Raw genomic sequence first — 25,743 nt, forward strand, 5'->3', positions numbered from 1 at the left:
ACATATGTGTCACGTGGTAGCGGCCGCCATACTTGCTGGCTTGTCTGGTTTGTTTACATTGAGCGACTATCCGTGTGCTTGTATACGTTCTTTTTTTAAACTGACCTCACAATGGTGCAGACTTGCTCAGTAAATAAGTGCCACAGCAGGTCACGTCGAGGAAATGAGCCAGAAAACGGAATTAGATGTTCAGCTTTCCAGCATGGAGACAGCATCAAGGAACCCAGATTGACGAGTTTACAAAAAGACGTAGAATGGCTTGGATCGGCGTACGGGCGCAGATACATAATGTTCAACAAAGTATCTAAGCACAGCCGTGTTTGTTCACAACATTTTCCTTGTCCTTGTAATGTATTTGGGCCCGACGTTCTTTCTATCCACCCTGGTGTTGGTTCACTATGTTATCGCCAAGAACGAGCTTAATATTTACAAATACATACCACCGTCACTCTATTCTGAGTGATGTGGGCTAGAATTTAATGCCCACGAGAGGGCCGTCCCAAGCTTTTCAGACGCCGCCCCCCTCTTGGTGACGTACACGTTCTCACACGCTATAGCAGCACCCTGACTCTGTTTGACCAGAATGGAACAGAGCCTTCATTAGTAGCATTGGTAACACCTGTGAAGGAAGTATAGGGAAGGGGCCCAAGTTCTTCACAAAATGGCGAGTGTGCATGATAGAACCCATTCCCTATAGCTCGAGGGAGATTAGACTTTTAGGTTATCAGGCTGAGGTTGTATAGAGCCACTCTCTGACTCAGCATTCAACATTTCTCCACCTCTTTCTGCTCTTTACGGCTAGTCTTTAAGGCTATATTTCTTTTTTTTACTGTCAGCGAATGTGTGTTGAGCTTAATTTATAATCCATCACGAAAAGGTCAGGCTCTGTACGCCGCATTATCAGTGTTGGCACACAAAGCTTAAATTATTAGCACGTTAGCACGTCATTGGTGACGCACTGTATCAGGCATTGTTCAAGATGTATGCATCTCTAGTGAAAAATACCTGATTATTTTGGAAAAAATACATTTACCGGTAATTTGAAATATTTAACCCATTCTGGACGGGAACCCCTTTTAGTGTTTTAACTAAGCATTATGTTATACTTTAGCTATTGAAAAATAGCAGATCTACAAGCTCATAGCGCGCCACCGAGTGGCGCGCTTACGAGCTTGTAGGTCTGCTATTTTTGTAAAATCGTAAAAATGCGGCACAAATCTTTGAATATATATTCTTCCAGAGCGAACGTTTTTTTAATTTCGACGTCAGGCCTTTGATTTAGAAATAACTAAATGTAGAAAACAAATACATGAATGGATATTTACTCACGCCCCATACAAATTGGGAAACGCTGCCATAGACCAATGGAAAAGGATAAAGAAAGCAATTCTCCAACAGCAAGTCTAAAGATAATGTTTCCAATTTGTTCGATGATGTAGTAGTAGACTAGTATATATATGGATGAAGAGGGGATTGAATTTAGTTATAGCCAGATACACGATGAATAATTCATGTGAAAGCCTTTTCATTAGCACCCAGGGAAGCCACTATATTAACCCATTTTGCGCGGGAACCCCTTTTGGTGTTAGCATTACGTTATGCTTTAGCTATTGAAAAATAGCAGATCTACAAGCTCATAGCGCGGCACCGAGTGGCGCGCTACGAGCTTGTAGGCCTGCTATTTTTGAAAAATCATGAAAATGTGGCCCAAATGTTTGAATATATTCTTTCACTCAAATCTTTGCTTCTGGGAGGTCCCTGGAACAACATATTTTCAGATGGGGTCGGCGGCCAATTACATATAATCTTGGGGGTCCTTGACATGAAAATGTTTGAGAACCACTGACACAGAAACATAGCTTTTTCAAGAAAACAGTCGGGATTTAGAAGACATTTGCAGAATCGTTCCCAGGTCAAAATGGGTTAAGTGTTTGCTATAGTCAAGGAGCCTGGGGAAGGTAGCTACTGTATAGGCCTATACTGCAGGCGAGGGGAGAGCTGGCTGAAACAAAATGTCTTGAAGGGTTGCAGCTTTGAAATAAGTGCTGTGTTACAGTGATTTTGTAGACCAGTGGTTCTCAAACATCTTTGGCTCAGCTCACCCTCCATGTAAAGAACATTTTCATCCATGGCACCCCCTGAATTACTTTACTTAGCCCATTTTGGGCGGGAACCCCTTTTGGTGTTTTAAACATTGTTATAATTTAGCTATTGAAAAATAGCAGATCTACAAGCTCATAGCGCGCCACCGAGTGGCGCGCTACGAGCTTGTAGGTCTGCTATTTTTGAAAAATCGTGAAAATATTTATTTCAGAAAACTGGAGGATTTAGAAGATTCTTTTTTTATCTCGAGGTCAGGCCTAAATGGCACCTTTGGTCATATTAACAGTACGTAAATATGAAAATCTTGCTCCCAAAGATACAGTATGTTACTAGGAAAACTGGAGAGAGTATTTGTTTCCAGTACGGACAGACTGAAAATAACGTTTATAACTTGGCGTTTAACCACTTAAACCCCAGCAATTCCTATTCGTGGGGTTACATTCATCAAAAATAGCTAGATCTACAAGCTCACAGCGTATTGTGGGCTTGTAGATCTGCAATGTTCTGCAATTTTCGAAGAGACTTGATGTATACTATTACTGTAGGCTGAAAAAGAACGCACCAAGTACAGTTTAACTACTTAGTTAGTTTCCTACATGAAAAAAACATACAGTATATTTCACAATGTAAAACAATTGTATACATTTTAAAACAAACAAATCGAAGAAATTACATAAAATGATAATAATTAAGAGTTTGTGAAAATAGCTGATCTACAAGCTCGCGACACGTTGTGTGCTTATAGATCTGCTATTTTCACCAGTGTTGGGTCTAAATCTAACGTCTAAGCTCTCTTTCGGGTCTCGACCTGACAAGTTTGGGAACCACTGATACATAGTATACAATTGTGTTGCACATTTAACCTTTTCATAGATGGCATAGATAGCTTCATAGACTCTTTGACAGCACTATCATTAATGTTGTTTACTTTAAATTACAGCAGTGTTTGCATTATCATCGGCCTCCGCGGACCGAAGCGTGTACGGTGTCGCAGTGCTGTTCCGTTTGATCGTATAACTCCCGTGTCTCTCCTCATCCAGGTGTGCAACAGCACCAACGTGACTCCCTTCAGGATCGTGGCCAAAAACGAGGAGCGCGGGCAGCCAGAGGCCTCCTACATCCGCTCGGCCACCGTGTATCTGCCCGGCGACGTCGTTGTCACCCTGCAGAAGAGCAAGAGGGTCCTGGTGAGAGGAGGGGAGAGGAGGGGAGAGGAGGGGAGGGGAGGGGAGGAGAGGAGAGGAGAGGAGAGGAGAGGAGAGGAGAGGAGGGGAGGGGAGGGGAGGGGAGGGGAGAGGAGAGGAGAGGAGAGGAGAGGAGAGGAGAGGAGAGGAGAGGAGAGGAGAGTTTTCATGTCAAGGACCACTAAATTAATTAATTATTTGGCCTATTTGGCCACAGACCCCCATAAATGTTTTGTTTTGTTTGAGCTTGTAGGCTACTTTCAAACGGATGATGATGTACTAGAGAGACTACAGATTGTGATGGTCTATTAACACATTTTGCTGGCGGGACCCCCTGGTCCCCCCTTTGAGAACCACTGCTTTAATTGAGCAAAACAAAAGTGACTAGACTAATGATAAGGATTATGCGTTATTGTGCCGACACGGCACATTCCATGAAAAGCTAAGCCAAGCACTGCTGTACATGTGAGAGGCCACATTATAAAGGTAATGAGTTGGAAAATAAGAGCAAAGGACAACACAAGAACTAATGAGGCAGAGAATGCCTTATGCAGGCAGAATGTAAAGTTTATCTAATGATTACACTTGCTGAGAGATCTTTAAAAGTATACTGTATGTTTTGGTTTAAACCAGGGGTGGGCAACTGGCGGCCCGGGGGCCACATGCGGCCCCCACCTTCACTTAATGCGGCCCGCATGTTAATATCAGAATACTGATATAGTATTGATTGCAGCTGTTACAATTCCAAATCTGCAAACATGACCCGCTTTAATTACTTAATGACTAGTATTAAGATGTTGTCTTTTTGTGTCCAATGTAGTTATGTTAGCAGTTCATAAAGTTAACATAACTATAACTAAATGCATTTCAGGATTCCAATTCAAATATAGCAAAAATAGCTGATCTACAAGCTCAAAACGCGTCGCATTGCAACGCGTTTCGAACTTGTAGATCGGCTATTTTTTCTACGACAGTAATATGCACTGTGGCCCTCTGGAGTGAGTGCGGAAATATATTGGCCCTCGCCATCATCAAAGTTGCCCACCCCTGGTTTAAACCATTTTATTTACCGTATTTATCTTTTGTGGAAGAAAGAAAGAAAGAAAGAAAGAATCCTGTTTATCCTGTATCTCTCTCCTCCTGATTGGATAAAATTGGTATCCTGAGCTGAAAATGCATTTCTATGTTTACTCATAAGAGCTGGAGATACGGGGAACCCTGTTACTGAAGGGGCACCATACGCTGCTCTGACGTACTAAGAGTCCCACATGCAACAGTCCCACACATGCGTGGCCGGTTAAGACTCACCCGTGGCTCCCGACATGCGTTGCCGGTTAAGACTCACCCGTTAGGGTTAGGTTAGGGTTTGGGGCAGGGTGTCAGACATTCTAATAGCACCGAGTCAATGGCTGGGGGCGTAGGCAGACCCGAGGTAGCCTGATTATCAGACTGTAGCTTTCTTGAAGCTTCAGTCTGACATTGTCTCCTGTCTGAGCGATTTCAAGGGGGAAGGGATTAGAATTTCCCTCAACCAGTAGCCATTGGTGTTGTTTTTCTCTCCTTCCTCTGTGTGTTGCGCTTGCGTGATGACGCTGAAAACGGGACTCGGCGCTGATTGGTTGTTTGTTAGACCCACCCCCACCACCGATTGTCATTGGATAATACATTTTTGTACCGAAGAAATTATAGGTTCACAGTGCAACACCAGACCAAGAGACTCAGTCCACTCAGAGAGTGGGCGGGGTCTTTGGGCTGGATCCAGGCTAGACCCGAGGCGCAGCCTCGAGTGGCTTATTGCTTTTCTAAAACGGTTACAAACATATAGCAATATTAACCTAATAAAACTATTAAATTCACAAAAGTAGCTACGCTTTACGCCACCAGAGCGAGCCACATCACTTCCTTGTTTTGCTGCAAGTAGGCTATGTGACGGGAGAATAGCGCTTGATGTCTTTACGGGGCCGCCTGGAGCCACACATTCACAGTCATATGAGCCGGGCGGTGCTTAGACCCACGGCATGGGTTTGCAAGGCAATCAAGCGCTCCCCTTCCCCAGTACAGCTACAGATATGCGGAATCAGCTGCGAATGATATAAAGTGATTGAAGGTGTGGGTTATCGGTGAAAATTTACACCGGTCACGTGACGGTAACCAGCCATTCAGAATCAAGTATTGGGACTACCCGTTTTAGAAAGAGCTATTTAACCACTTACCACTAAATATACTTCTACCCGGCCCATCCCCCTCCTCAGATGAACGGGCGGCGCGTGCGGACCCCTATGTCCGTCACGGGGGCCAAGGTGCTGAACAGCGGCGTCTTCAGCATGCTGGAGACCGACTTCGGCCTGCAGGTCAAGTTTGACGGGAACCACCATCTGGAAATCACCGTTCCCGGGGACTACTTCAACAAGGTATAGGACCGTCGACCTTCTATAGCGAGATTCTGGGGGAACGCAGTCGTTTACTCTGAGAGTGTACAATTTGGTTTAGTTTGTGCGTGAGTTAGATTAACACTATGGAGCGCCGTGCATTGATATCTGAGCCAGGTGATCAGGCTGTGTCCATAGGTGGTAATTATTGAAAAATCACACCCGTGTGAAATGAGGGGCGCTCTTGTCATCGTACATCAATTTATGTTAGCGGACATTTGACATTGCTACATAAGGTACATAAGGTGGTCCCTTATTGGCCAAGCGCTCCTACCAACCACCATGTGATTGGCTAGCCGATTTGCTCGTTTACATATGACGTAATGTCATGGCGTTTAATGTTTTGATGTTTACGTCATATTTTGCGGAATTCTGGCGTAATTTCTCCGTTCATTGTCAATGGCAAATATTGAGACGTGTGGGGACAAGATTTAGCGGACATTTGACCTGAATTCCCCTTTCATTGTCAGTGGCAAATCTTGACACGTGTGGGGACCAAAGCTGTTTATAGAAGGGGCTAGCGCCCCTTAAAAATGCAGTAACAGACCACTGAAAGCCAATCAGAATCCATCATTCAACCAAGCCGTGTAATTAATTAAGTACATTTTATTTATAGAGCACCTTTTGCAGACAATGACAGTCACAAAGTGCTTTACAGATAAAACAGAGAAATATCGGACAATCAATAACTGAAGGACATCACGATAAGAACAGGATATGACAGGGGTTCTCAACGTTTTTGGCCGGGGACCCCCGGAAATGCTTTGGCAATGTCTCGGGACCCCCGCCCCGCCCCCTCCCGACCCCCAATATAAATTGACTGCTACAATAACCTTAAACCATTTTGGGCGGGAACCCCTTTTGGTGTTTTAAGCATTGTTATAATTTAGCTATTGAAAAATAGCAGATCTACAAGCTCATAGCGCGCCACCGAGTGGCGCGCTACGAGCTTGTAGGTCTGCTATTTTTGAAAAAAAATAATTTGGGGACCCCCTAAAATAATTTGGCGACCCCCCGAGGGGTCGCGACCCACGGGTTGAGAACCCCTGGGATATGACACAAAAAAAGCTGCCGGTACATAAACTTACGTTAAAAGGCCTGTCTTTTATTTTCATTAAAACAACTTGTGAATTGCAGCTTCAAAGTAGTAACTCTGCCATCTGTCTAGGTGTGTGTGTGTGTGTGTGTGTGTGTGTGTGGTAACGTCAACTCTGCACGTCTCTCTGCAGGTGTGTGGTATGTGTGGTAACTACAACCACAACGCCACCGACGACGACTTGATGCCCAACAAGAAGCCGGCCAGCAACGTGATTCAACTGGGAAACAGCTGGAAGTCTGAGGGAGACAGCGACCCTGGGTGAGTAGGGCCTGACTCAGTGGCGTGCACAGATAGACACTAGGGGGTGCTAGAGCCCTTTTCCCTGTAGAAAAAAGTGCCCTTTTGAAAAAGTTTTTTTTTTTTTTTAGTACAGTGTACACTGTACAGTTTGTGCACCATGGTGACATTGATCAATTCTTGATAAAAAAGCTTCTAATATGTTATTTAGGCCCCGAAATCTATAAATCTCACACTATTAAGGCAACCGGGCCGGTTCCACATAGCCTGGTTAATAAACCAGACCGAATCAGCCGTTGGCAAAAAAAAGTTGCCTACCAGCGGATTACGGTCTGGCGAGGCTCAGTAGCACGCCTCTTTCCTACAGCAGAGAACAGGTCGGACCAATCGGGACACGGTATGCAATATAGGCGGGCTTTGGTACAGTGACGTTCAATGCTTGAGACCTTTGACTGACAGTAGCTCTGACCAATTGCGTCGAAGAGAAAATGTTTGACGGGAAATGAAATCCAAGTGGAGCCAGCCCAGACTGATATACCGCGACAGTGTTGTGTGATATTAGTCTGGCTTATTAGCCAGGCTAGGTTCCACACGCTGCACAAGGTGCCCTTTTTTCCACTTGAGCACCTGCCCCTCTAAATGTCTGTGCACGCCACTGGCCTGACTCACACGTGCACAACAGATTGATGTATAGCTGATGCATGAGACTCGTTTACTGATGCAAGCTCGCAATGCATTTCCAATGGGAGTCACATGGTTTGACACAACATTTCTGTTGTGTGAGGGGGAGGGGGGGGCAGTCGAAAAACACAGCCGAAAGCCGTACAACACAAATGTTGTGTCAAACCATGTGACAAGATGTAAACAAACCCTTTGTTTACATCTAGCATGCATCAATGTTGTATAAGTAGCCTTGCCGAGCCATGAGGCCCATAGGGCAGGAGCCTATCTCCTGTTTCTGTAGCGTGAGGCCGCTTGATGTACAAGTACACCCCCTGGACATGACGCTAGTATATCGCAGGTACTTACCCCCAATCCAACCCTTGATGCTGAGTGTCAAGCAGGGAGGCACTGGGTCCCATTTTTACAGTCTTTGGTATGACCCGGCCGGGGATCGAACCCCGACCTCCCAGTCTCAGGGCAGACACTCTAACCACAAGGCCACTGAGCTGGTGTTGTATGCTAGATCGAAAAGGTGTGAGTGAGGCCTAACAGCTCTGCGATGTTTGTTTGACTTATCCCGTGGCTCAGTGGAATCCACCTCCTGTTTCTTGCCATCCATCGATGTGAAACGCTAACATTTGCACCTCTCTACACACCACAAAGTGCATGTATGCCTGCACTTTAGGGCCACTTACACTGGTATGGTTTTAACCATTTAACCCTACAGTACAATACTTGAACTTACATGCATGGCTTTTGAAGATGAAGTCATATTGCAGCCTATGGAATTTCATTTAATATTTGTTTAGGACGACATAAGACGACATGGCCGATATAAATACAGTGGGTGGGCCCACACTGTATTTGTAAAATCACAGATATTTCTCTAACTCTTGAATGCTCACCTAGTATGATGTGCACAGAACAGGTTAGCTGCGGTTCAAGCGATTTAAGTGTGAGTGTCTCGTGTGGGACACTTAACCGACACGGAGTCTACCCTGCAGCATTCCAGGGGTTGTCTTAAGGTGGCCTTACACTAAGCCGATATTTTTCAATCTGAAATCTGATAGCACCACACACTACAGGATAATCGGGCCCGATTATTTTATCCGATTATTTTATACAGCACACACTACACGGGTTTAAAACTCGGGCGCACCTCGGGCGCAAATATCAAACATTCTTGTTGATCGGCCCGATCGCGCTGTGAGCGGTCCCGAGCAGATCGGAGGGATTACGATTGGATCTTTTATACACTAGGGCATTCACTTCTAGTAATTTTTACTAGTTGACTAGTTGCCTAGTTTACTAGTCGACTAGTCGACTAGTTGTTAAACCACCTTTTATGTTTAAAAAAAAAAAAAAAAAAAACGTTTTTTTTTTTATTATTATTATTTTGGAAATAAATATTTGTACATTAAAAAACTGTGTACATTGGTGACTATAACTATAATCTACCTGATATTGAGGCCTACAAAATCGGTAAAAAAAAAATGAACTTTTTTTTTTCTTTTTCGAACAAAAACAATAAACTTAAACTAAACTAAACAAATCATAACAGTCATGGTGCGCACACACGCACACACACACACACACACACACACACTTTGTTTATTTTCACATAGCATCCACCCCTAGGTCCTCATTCACAACGGTGTTTACGCTCATACCGTTACGTAACGTGAGCGGAGCGTGAGCGGACAGGCATTTACGTGGATTCCCACATTACGTGGGAATTCATGAACTTGAACGTGAACTTGACGGTGACGTCGGATGGTCGGAATCTCCGCTAAAAGCTGCGACAGCTCAGAGGGTCGTGTACTGCTTGCGTAGATTTATTCAGAAGGCTTTAGTCTTCATTCTGAATCAATTAAAAGTCCCCAAATCTCAGATAAAATATGTAGGAATGTGTCCAAAACATTGGTCAGCACATACAAAAATGATAGCTTATATAAAAGCCAAGTATCACTTGGATGCCTAAATGCATGCATTCTAGAGGCAGGTTAGCCTAGAGTCCCATGCAGAAACTGCCCCTGCAAACCCGACACCTTTTTATTTATTTATTAGGATATTTCTAGCATGCGCGATTGCGCTGCACTTGACAGCTTTCTACTCGCAGTGCAACGCGTTGTGAGCTTGTAGATCGGCTCTCGCGGACTCGCGCTGCATGTTAAAAAACAAACTCACAATTATAATAAGAACATACACTTATCTGCATTCTGCACTGTACGAATTCATTGGAAAATGAATATAACGGTGCGGTGAGCCCGGCCCGGACAGAACAGATTATTTATATGGTTCACAGACATGCAAGTCCACATTATTGCATCAGCGCGTGCAATTCGGCCAGTCATAGTTTTAAGCCAGTGCACCTTAATTAATTATAATATGGGGAACTTATAGCTAGGCTGTAGGCTACTACATTGATGAGATCAATCCAGTTTGGTGCCAAATGTCTCGCGAAATTCGCGAATCATTTTAATATGACGACATCATCATAAATGAACCTGCACTTAGATCTGACAAAGAGGAGGCTACCCGCCGTATATGGTTGAAATTTTAAATAGCTATAGGCCTATGCCTACGTGTCCATGATCAGAACAAATCCATTCTCCACATGGCATTCAGACAGATGACAGTGAGATGATATTAATCTATTCCCCGCATGAATCAATGCAGCTCTGATAAAAATATCGGATATATGTTTTACCTCTGCAAAGGTGTGAGTGAGCAATTGTTCAATAGAAAAGAAAAGGCTTTATAATATAATTGCCAAGTATACGCTAGCTTGCTGCCTTGGTCCCGAACTTAAATAAATAAATGGCCAAGCTGCATTTTATACCGTAAGTCAGCTTGACATTGCTGCAGCGGTGCGGAGCAGCGTTCACCGTTTTGTAAGCTTGGGAAATGATTTATATAGTTTAATGGTAGGCTATAGACAATATAAAGAATCACGCACAAATGTAATGGTATATGGATGTAAAAAAAGAGACTGCAGGTGGTGGTCGTCGCTCCGGCGCTTGACATGGTCAGATCATTTTCTTTTAATTTCCTAATATAGCCTAATTCTTTCCAGCAATCATTTTTATTTTAATTTGTGAAGCCACTATACTGGAAAATATCATTATTGTGTTGCATTCCGTCAGGAGGACCTCTATTTCGTTTGAGCTGTAAGGCCTTCTTTTTAGTTTTTTTTACTGCTGTCTGCTGAGTCATGCTTGACGCCTTTTATGGTGTGAAATGGGGCGTGGATCAATGCAAATGAAGTTATCCGCTGATTTTCCGATCATTTGGCACCTGCTCGCATTCACCTGCGTACCTCACAACATACACCTGCGTACCTGTGGTACACACCGCTCTTTGAATTGCACGGGAAAACAACGTTGCGTGATCGGACGGAATTTCCCGCATCTGGTTACGCTTCCGTTACACTCTTGCGTATTTCTCCTTTGTGAATGAGGACCAATATGTGACTAAATTTGACTGAGGGACTGCCATTGGATTTTTTTGAATTTTCGTTTTTTCATGTCATGTGAAAGCAGGGAATCATAGCTTCAAATTGACATATTGGTTGTTCAGTTTGACCCACCAGTTTTGGAGATATGGCTTATAGAGTAATGTCTTGCAGAAAAAAGCGAATTGAGAAAACAGGCTTGAAAGGTTCACTTCTGTGGTCTCTAACATTACACCTAGCTACATGTTTAAGCATTTATTTCATATTTACATGTCAATTTCAGCTCTGACACTTATTTCAGACATGCTCTAGTATGTGAAGAGTCTGCCTGTGCTATTAACTCATTTTTTAAGAAAAAGAAAAAACTTTTCTCCTCTGGTGAAAAGCTGTAATTTGCACGATGGCAGTCTCTCAGTCAAATCTGGTCACATATACATTGTTGATTTATGGTGAATGAAAACTAATAATAATAATAATAATAGATTAGATCTTAGATTAATTAGATCCCCATTAGTTACTGCCTCAGCAGAGACTATTCTTTTCTTGGGGTCAAATTACAATTCAAAACTTTTACAATACAATTTTTTATCAAAAATAAAATAACAATTCAAGAACAAATAAGCCTACAATATACACATATTGGGTTGGTTTGATGCCTGATTTATACCCGTGTCATATACTGTACTAATAATAGCCGATCTCTATAAGCTCACTTGTAGATTGAATATTTTTGGTGTGTGACACCTGTATACAACTATAGCTCCAATCAGAACGTCTCTCTCCACTGTACAGCTCCAAGATGAGGTTACATTCCATGTACACTGTACAGTACACAAAATTTGACCAACGGTTGGGAACAAGCGTTTAAATCACTAGTCCGCCTGTGGCCAGCCAACCGGGGGCCGCATGTAATTCAGACAGGGCATTAGTCCGACATGTGTCCACATGTTGGACTAGCGTCTGCTCCCGTGCTTGAGGCGAGATGAGGTGGGTTGTCATATGTCGGACCAATGACTAGTCTGAACAACGTACTGCAAACTGTAAGAAACTGCTGTAAATATATGACTATATAAACTTGTGAATCACAAGGCAGTTGCTTTCAGAGGAACCTACTGTTGTTGAAGGAACGTTTTATCCAATTTCCAAGCTTATATTCAACTATGTTTAAAGATGGAGTGCCACAATTTTTGTATTTTTCCAGTGTTTCATGTGTCTATGAGGTGACAGTACTTCATTAGACACCCTGGGGTCGTTTTTATGTGCAATGGTGTATTAACTTTGTATTTAGGGTTTCTTCCTGGAGGCTGAACCCTTGACAGTCAAACGGGCCAATGAAATAAACAGTAATATGGTGACACCACACTATCAGCCCCTCCCCTAACCCCTCCCCCTTTATCATACAACTACAGCTGTGGGTGCGGCTTCAGTTCAGGTGGATCACCACCCATCACCACATAAAAGCATGATTTTAACAAATACTGTAAACTTTTTGGAAAAAGTTCTTCCTCCTTATATTATAATAATACCTGATACCTGAAAGAAATCGTGGCACTCCATCTTTAACTTACTAATGCTTCTCCTCACTGTATAAGATGGCAAATACAAAGCGTAACATCTCCGATGCCCCATACCTACATACATACCGTCTGTCTTAGCAGCTCAGCGGTAGAAATGTTGGCTCTTGTCCAGAGACTCGGAGTTGAGTTGGGACATAAATGTTACGCAAAATGTAGCTACAATTACTTTGTCGTATACGACGGTGTCACTTACCAAAATATAGCCGACTTACAAGCTCACGGGTTGTCGCTGCGCGTCGATAGCTTCTTAGAAGTCAGCTATTTTTGCAGAGCGACATGTCGCATACGACAAAGTGTAAATGAGGTTTATTAGGCCAACGTATCGGCCCCAGAATGTCTGACTGCCTCATACTAGATGTAGCGGTTTTGTGAAATTGTGGAAAACCTTTCCTGTCTTTTTTTTACTGTGAGACAGGCTTTTAATAGACGTGGCGTCAGCATTATTAAGTGGGATAGGTATAGGCACGAATGTGCACGTCAAATGTCACCATTAACCTGTAGGCAAGGATGTAAAATACTCAATACTCAATGTACTCAAGTACTGTACTTAACCCATTTTGGGCGGGAACCCCTTTTGGTGTTTTAAACATTATGTTATAATTTAGCTATTGAAAAATAGCAGATCTACAAACTCATAGCGCGCCACCGAGTGGCGCGCTACGAGCTTGTAGGTCTGCTATTTTTGAAAAATCGTGAAAATATTTATTTCAGAAAACTGGAGGATAGCATCTACGTACAAGCTAACAATGTGTCACTTTGCGAGACGTTGTGAGCTTGTAGATCTGCTATTTTCAAAAGATCATTTATAAATTTGAAAACATGTGAAATGGGACATTCTGCATAATGAGTACTTTGTACTTTGTAATGTTGTACTTTGTGCTACTACTTACACTTGTAACAGACTATTTATACAATAGGCAGGTATTGATTTTTACTTAACACGAGGCCTGCCAGGAACATAGACACGTAGAATAGTGTACGGTGCCACACCCGGAAAAGCCGTTTTAACAGCGATGTATTATTTAATGCATGTTTTAATACGATCGTATTAAAAGCTACCGTTCGTTAGCTCTGTTATGCTTCTGAGCCAATGGCCGCGGCCATTTTGAAGATGCACGCGCATCCACTTACATTGCCTGCTCTGTTTTCAGACGGCTTTATCTCCAGAAGCGACATTGCAGGGGTCGCTTTGTCCCAGACAAGCGTTTTCAACGGCCTGTAGCAGGCGCTGTGATACTCGCGGTCCACTTTTTCCACCACCGACCGAGAGAACGAGCACCAGCTTCGTAAACACACACGGAATGGTTTCATAGTAAAATGCGATTACGGATATTTGGCTCTTCAAAGTAAGTGTCACGCGCGATAAAACCCTGGCAGGACGCGGCGGAGGGATTGAATAATGGTAGCGGTCAAACGTTTAAGTAGAAAATGTGAGTACTTCTGCCAGCACCGAGGGTGACTGAACTCTGTCACATGAAGGTTTGAAGCAGAGTCGTAACAAAGGGTCAGATGAGTCATCTTCCTCCAGAGTGTGTCCTCTACTTATTCCGCTGGGCTATTCTTATATCTTTCTTCTCTTACAAACTCTCTGTCCTATAGTCCCTCCACTTCCTTTGTGCAGTATGGGCTGCCTGCGTGGGCACAGAGAGCCTTCGGCAATTTACTGAAATGTATGTAAGTTGAAGGAGTAGTTCACCCACATAATGGCTTGTTTTCTATCAATTACACACCCCATGAACCCTTGTATTCATTGAGATTGTTTTGGTTTTTTGTCGCATTTCTAAGCCAATCATTTGATGACTGCCGGAGTCTCCCGTAGGAGACTTAGCAAAGCTAGTTTTGAGAACCGCAATGTTCTAAAGGTTTTTCTGGAAAACATATGTCGCTAGTCCAAAATTACACAGATGCTTTCCCGGTTTTAATGCTTTAACCCATTTTGGGCGGGAACCCCTGTTGGTGTTTTAAGCATTATGTTATACTTTAGCTATTGAAAAATAGCTGATCTACAAGCTCATAGCGCGCCACCGAGTGGTGCGCTACGAGCTTGTAGGTCTGCTATTTTTGAAAAATCGTTAAAATGTGATGCAAATCATTGAATATATATTTCAGAGCGAACATTTGTAACTAAAATATTGGCTTCTGGGGGGTCCCTGGAACTACATATTTTGAGATGGGGGGTTGGTGGCATATTACATATAATTTTTGGGATCCTTGACATGAAATATTGAGTACCACTGATATAGAAACATGTGGTTTTTCTTAGTTCTTAGTTTACGCTTGAGTCATGATAACTACTTTTTATATATGTGATGTATGCCATGCTTTTGTTATTTGTTTTTGTTATTGCTTAAAGGACCACTTCACCACTTTTCAACTTCTCTTCCTATAATTGGTCCTAACTAATGTTCATGATAAAATACCACAATTTTTTCCTACTCAGTCTGTGTCTCATAGGAAGGCTGTGGGCAGTTCAGAAACCCGTCCACCAGTGACATCATCGATGGTGAATCCAAGCTAATAGAAACGGCAGGCTTTCTTTTCCTGAAAAGTTGCAATGCAAAAGTTGAAGCCATCGTTCTCACGATAATAAAAATCTAAATATATTTTAAAACAAATCTTGTTTAAAAAAAAATGTGCCTAATGATGATGTCACTGGTGGACGGGTGTCCAAACTGCCCAAAGCCCTCCTATGAGACACAGACTGAGTAGGAAAAAATGGTGGTGTTTTATCATGAACATTAGTGAGGACCAATTATATGAAGAGATGTTGAAAAGTGGTGAAGTGGTCCTTTAATGTAAGTCGCTCTGGATTAAGAGCGTCTGCTAAATGCCTAAATTGTAAATTGCCAGGTAACACACAAGCTGGCTTCAGGTCAAAAATACTTGTTTTTTCCCAACGATGTTATTGGCTACTGTCTCCCCTTGGAGCTCCAGACACTTTGACACCTTCTCCCCCAGCGGGGTATAGAGCCATAATTGTCGACTACTTGAACAATGGGCTGTCTGGCGCTACGAGCTTGTAGGTCTGCTATTTTTGAAAAATCGTTAAAATGTGATGCAAATCATTGAATATATATTTCAGAGCGAACATTTTTAACTAAAATATTGGCTTCTGGGGGGTCCCTGGAACTACATATTTTGAGATGGGGGGTTGGTGGCATATTACATATAATTTTTGGGATCCTTGACATGAAATATTGAGTACCACTGATATAGAAACATGTGGCTTTTCAGGAAAAAAAATACATTTTAAAAATATTTTTTTTAAATTTCGAAGTCAGGCCTAAATGGGTTAAAATGCGACCTATAATGTTGTGAAACACTGCTGAATATGTCCGGTAATGTCATTTGTACTAGTTTTATTTTGCATTTGTTTGATTTCTTTATACTATATAATGATAAACAAAACAACTATAACGTAGCAAATTATATGGTCCGTGTCCATCTGTCCGATTCAGCTCATTTTAAAAAACAATTTATCAGCGTCGCAAAACTTCTCATGACTGATGGTTTGCATTAACAGGAGCCATCGATTCCGAGGTGTCTCTTCACAGAATAGTGTTGAGTTACACTTCTGCTTGGACAGCAGGCGATGCCCCGAAGTGACCTTGTCACATAACAAGATGTCAACGGATCGTTGCTGTCGGGTCGAAACCTTGTATCTCCATATTAATTTGTTTTTGGAAGGTGTCTGTCCACCCGACAGAGGCGATATACAGTGTATCGCCTCTGTCGGGTGGTTTTTGATTGATTGATTGAAATATGTATTAACAGTTTGCAGAATTACAGTACATTTCAAGCACAAACTCAATACAAAGACTGTTAACTGTGAGTGGACGACCCAATTAAGCATTACACTTGTTTACAAGAGTGTCCACCATGTTCAATTCATCAAAACATTTAGAGACGTACAAATAGACACTTCTATATAGTGAAAGAACAGAACAGGAATTCATCATAGAGGTAAAAAGGGAAAAGAGACATATACAGTGAGGGATTCAGATTTTTACAGGGGCCAGTTTCGAATTGCAGCCGTCCGTAGGTGCCCTTTGAGAGCGTTTTTGAAGGAGTCAAGGGATTTGCATGTCTTAATGACTGTTGGTAGGGCGTTCCACATTTTGGTGGCATAGGAGCGAAAATAATTTAGTCCCTTGTTTGTGCCGAATCTGGGTTGTACATGGTTCGTTGCACTCCCTCTGGTGTTGTGGGTGTGGACTTCGTTAACATTAAGGAAGTATCTAGACAGGTACATGGGTATCTTGGTGGACTGGAGTATCGAATCTTGTGGACCAGAACCATTGCAAGATGCTGTACTCTGTCGTCGACCCTCACCTCACGTCCAAAACTTTTCAGAATTATTCAAATTCCAAAGTAGTAGATGAACGAGAGGAAAAAAGAGGAACTAACCTGCAGGTGCTCAATGGAGATAGCAACATGTGATGATGATAAAAAGGTGCTCGCACGGATCAAACACGGGATCAAGACATAGATAAGAAGAGAAGGATCCGGGCACACAAAGTAAAAAAATGAGAAACGCCTTTATTAAATTAAAAAAGGCAACTGCAAGGCAGTTGCCTTTTTAACTTAATCCTTTTAACCCATTTTGACCTGAGATCAGATTCTAAAAATGTCTTCTACATCCTGACAGTTTTCTGAAAAAGCTATGTTTCTATGTCGGTCGTTCTTCGATTTTTCAAAAATAGCAGACCTACAAGCTCATAGCGCGCTTTAGATCTGCTATTTTTCAATAGCTAAAGCATAACATAATGCTAACACCAAAAGGGGTCCCCGCCCAAAATGGGTTAATCCTTCCTTCTCTTTTTTTCTCTTTTTATCTAGTAGATGAACAAGCTTATTCCTGTCACGTTTTGACCTTGTGGATCTGCTTCTTTTAACACTCTCACTACTGACTGTAGTAAGGCCAGTATGTAGTCATAGCACTTTATAGTACACATGTATAATATATAATATAGTATAGTATGTATAGTTCACATAGATACTCCACTGTTACGTTCTTATAGTTTACGCTTGAGTCATGATAACTACTTTTTATATATGTGATGTATGCCATGCTTTTGTTATTTGTTTTTGTTATTGCTTAATGTAAGTCGCTCTGGATTAAGAGCGTCTGCTAAATGCCTAAATTGTAAAGTAACACACAAGCTGACTTCACATCAAAAATACCTTTTTTTTTCCCCCAACGATGTTATTGGCTACTGTCTCTCTCCCCTTGGAGCTCCAGATACTTTGACACCATCTCCCCCAGCGGGGGGTAGAGCCATAATTGTCGACTACTTGAACAATGGGCTGTCTGGAGGTGGGAAGCTCACTGCCGTGGGGGAGGAAGGGTGACAGTGGTCAATTTTTTATCCCACAATTTTCCAACCCAGTTTTTTTTCACCCAGTGCCAATTATCTAATGTAAATCCTGGGCGCTACACTTCCTCTGCCAACCTTGGGGGAGGCAGCGGTCTGACCTCATGCCTCCTTCTATGCATGAGGAGTCCAAGCTGCTTCTTTTCACCTGACAAGGGGGGGGGAGTTTCCCTGGTTGGACGTAGCACGTGGAAGGAACACGTTATTCCGACCAGTTCCTTTCCCCTCCATCGGGCGCCCCGGCTGGCCAGGGGGAGGTAGTTTAGAGACCAGGATTACTGCATGTTTTTGTGAGGGTACCTACCCTAGGGGACACGGGGAGAACATGCAGACTCCCCACAGAAAGGCCCTTTCGCCAACCCCCGCCGCGGGTATGGGCACTGATGACGCGGAGGGGGGAACACGCCCCCAGCACCCACAGCGTCCCGAGTGGGAATTGAACCCAGGACCTTCTAGCTGTGAGGCGACAGGCGACTGCCACCGTGCCTCCTATGGTCAGTTTGACCAAACAACGAACAGGCAGAGATGGTTTAAGTATGCCTAAATCCATATTTAGAAAATGAAAAAACAGATGATTTGAATTGAATGTTTAGGAGAAGTCATGGAAGGGGAACCTTCTGAGAGCTTCATGGGCAAAGAAGACACTCAAGTGTTAAGGCCTATTCATAGTCTGGATTTTCGGTGGTGAGGTGACCACCGCTCCGGTGGTGAGCTGACCACCGGAGCTGAAATAACGTTGAGCGGTGGTGAGTAAAAACAGAGAGAAGGGCTGGTGCGGCGACGGTGGTTTGGTCTTCACCGCGGCTCGTGGCGTCACGTTGTAGTTCGGTGGTCACCTAACCACCGAAAATCTATGTATGAGCCTTTAGTGCTTTGGTGGGATGCTGTAGTATGATCAAGTACAGTAGGAGGTTAATTTATGAAAAAACTCAAAAAAGTTAGAATATGGAGTTAGGAGGTTTCTGCCCGTCAACACCGACATCTTTTTTGGGGCGGGAACCCCTTTTGGTGTTAGCATTATGTTATACTTTAGCTATTGAAAAATAGCAGACCTACAAGCTCATAGCGCGCCACCGAGTGGCGCGCTATGAGCTTGTAGGTCTGCTATTTTTGAAAAATCGAAGAACGACTGACATAGAAACATAGCTTTTTCAGAAAACTGTCAGGATGTAGAAGACATTTTTAGAATCTGATCCCAGGTCAAAATGGGTTAATTACACTGTAGTCAGACAACTCGGCTATATACAAATACAATCAATCTTTGTATCGTTATAATTATACGCATCATAATTGGTCTGGACATGTCTTTAACCCTAGGACACTAAACACGGGTTGATTTTCACCCGGGCGATTATATTTTTGCAATTTTCATAATTTTGTTGCTGATGTCTGAGGTGGGTGGGTCTTTCGGTACCTTCATGGTGCTCCGTGACAATGTGGGTTTGTTTCCCTGCTTACAGGCAGGTGTTTAGTGATAGTGTGGTAGAGAAAAAATCACACCCGTGTGAACTGAGTGGTGCAACTCCCCTCTCCCCCTGCCCCTCCCCATGGGCAGGGGGAGTGCCACTTTGTGCCTCACTATGAGCTTGTAGATTTTTTTTTTTTTTTTTTTAATAGTAAACATTTGTATTTGTTATAAATCCGCACATTTTTAACTCAAATCTTTGCTTCTGGGGGTCCCTGGAACTAAATATATTGAGAATGAGGGTCCTTGGCCAAATACATATTATTTTGGACATTAAAACGATTGAGCAGTGAGCACCACTGATAGCAAGATAACCTTTTTCAGGTGTCAGGTCTTAATGGGTTAAACGTCTTCTCATTTTCTTCCTCTACACCTTGAGTTTCCAGCCACTCTACTACCATTGCCGCCCCGGCAGTGGCTCAAGGGTAGAGTGGCCAGATGGGAACCGGTTCCCAGTTCGATCCCGGTCTAGTGTCGAAGTGTCCTTGAGCAAGATGCTGAACCCCTAATAGACCTATCTCACAGCCCGCTTTTCACGCCCACTTCCGGTAAATAGTGGTGTCTTTAACATTAGCATTTACACGTTTTTTTTCTCTGGAGATAAGTACATTTTCTAATGTAAAAATGTGACAGACCAATATTATTATGAAGCAAACAAGATGGTAAATCAGTTCGAACAGATAGAACAAACCTTACCTTGAGAAAACAAAAGTTGTAGACTTCTTAAATTACCTCTGTTAACATGTAGCGTCTATGGAGTGACGTCACGCTATCACCACTAACCCCAAAAGGGGGCGTATTAAGGGGGGCGGGGAAATTCTGTGAGATAGGCTTATTGCTCCTAATGAGCAGCTTTGGTGCACCTTTGTGCCTTGCATGGTTTCCTCCGCCATCTGTGTGTGAATGGGTTGAATGTAATGCGCTACTGTATATACTGTAAATGCACCATTTACCATTCACCGGTGTTCAGAAAATTGCTTCCTTCAAGTGTGGATGCGTCGAAGTGAAGGAAGAAGACGCCATGCATGACTCACACACACTTAGCCCATTTTGGGCGGGAACCCCTTTTGGTGTTTCAACTAAGCATAACGTTATACTTTAGCTATTGAAAAATAGCAGATCTACAAGCTCGTAGCGCGCCACTCGGTGGCGCGCTACGAGCTTGTAGATCTGCTATTTTTGAAAAATCGTGAAAATTACGGCACAGATCTTTGAATATAATATTCTTTCAGAAGACTTATTTTTTGTATTTCGACGTCAGGCTAACATGGGTTATACTGTGAAATCTGGGGGGAGGCATATTGTTTCTTTCATATAAAGTTACAGTACATTGTGTGGAAAAAACAAGTTGGGGAAACAAAGTTTTTTGACATTGTCTTTGTACTAAAACAGAGACACTTTGACGACAACACTGAGTATGGTGACAGAATACACCACAGGAAGATAAATCCTGGCACGGGATAGTCCTGGATATTTTCAAAATGGAAAAAATTAACATACATCCTAAGAACTATAGACTAGGCAATTTCTACCAGATTTGGAACAACTGGATAGTACAGTTGGAGGCCATCGATATTGTCCTTTTCTTTTTACTGAGGTTTGAGTGATCTGCGCAAAAGGACAGTTAACCCATTTTGGGCGGGAACCCCTTTTGGTGTTTTAAACATTATGTTATAATTTAGCTATTGAAAAATAGCAGATCTACAAGCTCATAGCGCGCCACCGAGTGGCGCGCTACGAGCTTGTAGGTCTGCTATTTTTGAAAAATCGTGAAAATATTTATTTCAGAAAACTGGAGGATTGGCCCAGGCGGTGGCGTAACCGTCTGGGCACCCGACTGGTAATCCAGTCGCAGTGTGCCGCGGGTTCGACTCCCGAGCCCGACACGGCCTTTACTGCATGTCTTCCCCCATCTCTCTCCCGTTTCCTGTCAGCCTACTGTCTGTCCCTTCAAAAACCAATAAAAGGCGTAAGCCGCAAAAAAATATCTTTAAAAAAAAAACTGGAGGATTTAGAAGGATTTTTTAAAATGTTGAGGTCAGGCCTAAATGGGTCAAATGATAAGGGACAATATCGGTGGCACCCAACTGTACACATTGCCCCTCTGAGAGCAGTGTGATCTCACTGGTCCTAATTGCCTGCTTTATGATCTTTGTAGAAAATGTTTAAGACACCCTTCCTCTTCTCATGGTCGAAGTCCAAAGCTGTTTTGTTTTTGTTCCCCTCAGCAATAATGTAAATACTTTCGTTTCTTGTTTTGTTTTTTTTAGTGGTGCAACCACTCCCTTACGGAGCTATGTGTGTGGGTGGCTGGGTGGCTGGGTAGCTGGGTATGAGCACGAAAACAACATGGTTGTTTTTCACCACTTGTGCGCAACCTAACACACACACAAACACACACGCACATATTAACTGTATATATGATGCTTTCGGGTGTGCCAGTACAGTACAGTGACAGTACAGTACAGTACAGTACAGTAGAGGGTACAGTAGAGGGACCCCCACACGGTAACTCTGTCATTTCTCGACCTTTTCGGACGCGGGGCGGCTCGCCGGAATCGGACCGGCACACTGGGTGCGTTCCTGTGGGTCTGGATTTTTTTAACTATTGACTCTTTCGAAAGCTTCCCCAGAAAACACTGGTATGATTTGCAGCCTTCATCATCACAAAAGGCTTTTTCAGGGGTTTTTTTTTATTTATTTTTCAACATAATTATAATAAAATTAAATAACTGCTAAATCCGATTTCATTTTATCGATACCGATTACCGATTAATTGGTTTAAGGCCAATATCGGCCGATACCGATGTGTTTGCCGATTAATCTCCCATCACCACTAAATACTGATTCGAGCAATTTAAAAACGGCCTGGGACGTTCATATAGGCCTGAGTGGAGTAATGATGAAATGACCAAAAGGTATTTTGAATGTGAAATATCCCTTTAAAAGTCATTAAATTGTCACTTTAGAAATGTACAGAATAGATAGCATGTACACTTACTGTATACTGTATGTTGGCTTGTATGCTGTCGAGTACAATGTTGCACATCAAGTTACCCACCCCCACAGTTTGGGAGCCACTGCGTTAGAGGGAGAGATTTGTGGGCGACGGAGACACAGAAGAACATGATTCACTACTAGAGCTGGATGAGAGAACATGGGGAGAAAGGAGGAGGGGTGAGATTTAGAGGGTGGAAGAGGGGGGAGGGAGCAGCTATGTGAATGGTGAAAGGAGGAGTGTTAAGGAGGTGTAGACAAGGAGGATAGAAGAAATGTCAGCGTCAAGGATGTCTCAATGAGACTCCCATAAAACAGTCTCAACCACACACACGCACGCACAAACGCACGCACTCACACACACACACACACACACACACACACACACACACGACAAGAAGAGACACACGTAGTTGATTCCTGACTTGGTTTAGTAATCTCTGACACGGCATTTTCTCTTGCTCTTCATTTTAAAAATACCCTCTGGCAGTTGCACGCACGCACGCACGCACGCACACACGCACACAGGGACACATTACGTCCCAGCTACCTGGCTCTCTCCTGTTTACGCTCTACACCCAAATATCTTCGGCAAAAACAGTCGATCTACAAGATATGATTTTTTTTTACCTATCAATTACTCATCTTGTGAAGAGGATAATTTGTGTTTTCTCACATATTACCTCCACACAGTGAGCGAGGAATCCAAAAAAACAGAGAAAATAGTCGATGAAATGAAATTAATTGGGGGCCAAGTTCAACAGCAAAAGTATATTTAATTCAGTTTTAATCGTACAGTATATGATCACACGCATACGTTCCCAGCCGTGTGAGTTTCAACTAGAGGTGCGTGTCTGTGTGCTCGTGTGCACGACCCTGGAACCCTCTCCTTGTGGGTTACTTTTATTAAGACGAACAGTACTTAGAACTCCGTTCTAATAAACAGCATTTTTATAGATTTAAAAACAGCACAGTCAAATAGTCAGTCCACAGGCTCAGCACTCTGTCTTTGCTGATGTTACAGCTTTGAGCACAACACACACACACACGCGCGCGCACGAGCGCACATGCACACACACAACAGCTGTTTCATTGATTCCCATTAAAGAAAAATAGACAACAGCAAAAAAGAAAAAATCCTCTCCCATTTAGCCATGCACTGCTGCCATTCCGTACTGGAAGTGAATGTGTAGTGTTACTTGTCATGTTAGCTTCTTAACACATTCCCTGCTTTTGATGTAGATCTACGTCATTTCAAATAGTCTGGCTGCCCGCTATTGACGTAGATCTATGCCAAATGGTCCGTTTATAGTGGTTACGATTGATCAAGTCGTAATGCTGCTTACATTGGCATTGGGTTGCTAGGTGATGGTGTGAACAGGAGAAAAATAACAATTTTGATTGGCGTGCGCATCCACCACTGTTTCTTTTGATCGCCTCCGATTCCTTGTCCCAGATGGCAAGGTTTATTTGACGATTCATAGCCAACGCAGTAATGGTCTCGGTAATCCTTTGTACATGCATGGTCTCCGAGCAATAGAAGGATATCCGATGTGTCAGAACACACAAGTAACACAAGTAACATCCGGTTACGGTTTTGGGGTCCTTTAGGGCGCGGCTGCACTAATAACTTTGGGGGCAGGCCCGTCTAGAGTTTAAATGGACAGGTATCAGTCAAAAGGGAGACATCGAAGAGGAAGGATGGATGGGGAAGGATCAACATATGGAATGTAAGAACATGGTCAGCTCCATATATGGAGATCTAAGGGTTTGAGGTCATATGTAGAGTTGCTGGCCAATATTGATGACATCGGGGATCTCCATATATGGGCTTAATATTGATGACATCACGTGATGTCACGAGGCATGACCATATACGGGGGCGTGGCTGATGACGGCAAATGCATGATTTCATAGTAAAATGCGACCTGCTGTTGCAATAACCCTGTCCCTAACCCTAACCGCACACAGGGCCGCTGTTTAGGTAGTGCGAATGGTGCCGCCGCATGCGCGAGGCCTCACGCTAGGCAGCGTTTTTTCTTTTTTGGAAAAAAATATAAACACTTTCCATCTCAGAGTCAGAGCTAAAATAGGCAGGGGCGGTTATTAGCGCTACGCGCGACGGCTAGAGGCCCCGAGAGTTCTCCCTGAAAAATGTCTAATATCGTAGCCCGTTCCGTCGCAGTTGATTTTTCACCTATTAGTAAGCTGCGGTCGGTTTGGGGCCGGGGGGGCCCCCAGGGGCGAAAGACGCAGACGAATTATACACACAATGGAAATCAAACACAAACAAGCTGAACACATGTACGTCATGTCATGTAGGCTAGTTGAGTGCACAGCAGCTCCGCTCACAAACAAAACGACTCGAAGTGAAAAGGTAGGCTGTGTCATGTCATGTAGGACTGTGTGTGGACAAAAAAAAGGTTTTATTTCAAATAATTAGTCACGCATGCATGGACCGACGACCTCTCTCTCTATCTCTATCTCTCTCTCTCTCTCTCTCTCTCTTTCAGTCTGTCAGTGTCATGATTTCACAATGTTCTAATTGAATTTTGATCGATCACAAACTGTCTGCAGGCAATCAAGCAAATGTGATACTTAATATTTATAACGAATAACAGCAACAGCACCTGTTAATTTTACTTTTAATATAACCAGTAATTTGAGCTGCAATGCAGGGCAGACTGGTTGGGTGGTGGTTTCTGATTATATCAGTTATGATCAGGGCAACAGGTTTGTGTTCCATCGGTATTCGTTGTAGAGTAATACATAGACATGTTAAATTGCTCATATACGTAGATCATCAGACAGGGTCAGCCCCAGAGACCCCTCCTGTGACAGCTTGCTTGACATGACTCATGTTAAAGCTTCATTATTTATAATAATGATCAAATATGTGTAAACTAACAGTGTAAAACGTGCAGTGTATATATATTGTTTCTTCACATTAAGCCTTTTTTTTATATATATAACTATAGCTTCCTTACAACAAATAAAATAACATAATGTGAACCACAATCTCTGCATTCACACTGTTAAGCTGCTAAATTGGGCAGTGCATGTCAATTTCTTACTCATTGGAGATGAGAACCTGGCATAATATTTGTAGGAAAGTGAAGGTAAAAGTAAGTATTAATTAATTAATTAATTCATTCATTCA

General features: G+C 42.9%; 2 protein-coding genes across 2 annotated transcripts in view; both read left to right on the forward strand.

Moving 5' to 3' along the window:
* The window catches only part of LOC306913764 (IgGFc-binding protein-like), a gene marked incomplete at both ends in the record, with an annotated part of 52,976 nt that extends 45,899 nt beyond the window's left edge, over positions 1 to 7,077 (forward strand). The window contains 3 exons of the mRNA XM_079490577.1: positions 3,144 to 3,290; positions 5,540 to 5,698; positions 6,946 to 7,077. Of these exons, the coding sequence (XP_079346703.1) occupies positions 3,144 to 3,290; positions 5,540 to 5,698; positions 6,946 to 7,077 (438 nt within the window). The remainder of the gene's footprint in view (positions 1 to 3,143; positions 3,291 to 5,539; positions 5,699 to 6,945) is intronic.
* The window catches only part of LOC306914201 (netrin receptor UNC5D-like), a 204,154-nt gene that overhangs the window by 71,075 nt on the left and 107,336 nt on the right, over positions 1 to 25,743 (forward strand). The gene's annotated exons all lie outside the window — the stretch shown is intronic.

This window comes from Electrona antarctica, assembly GCF_951216825.1.
Source record: "Electrona antarctica genome assembly, chromosome: 21".
In the NCBI taxonomy this organism is placed as follows: Eukaryota; Metazoa; Chordata; class Actinopteri; order Myctophiformes; family Myctophidae; genus Electrona; species Electrona antarctica.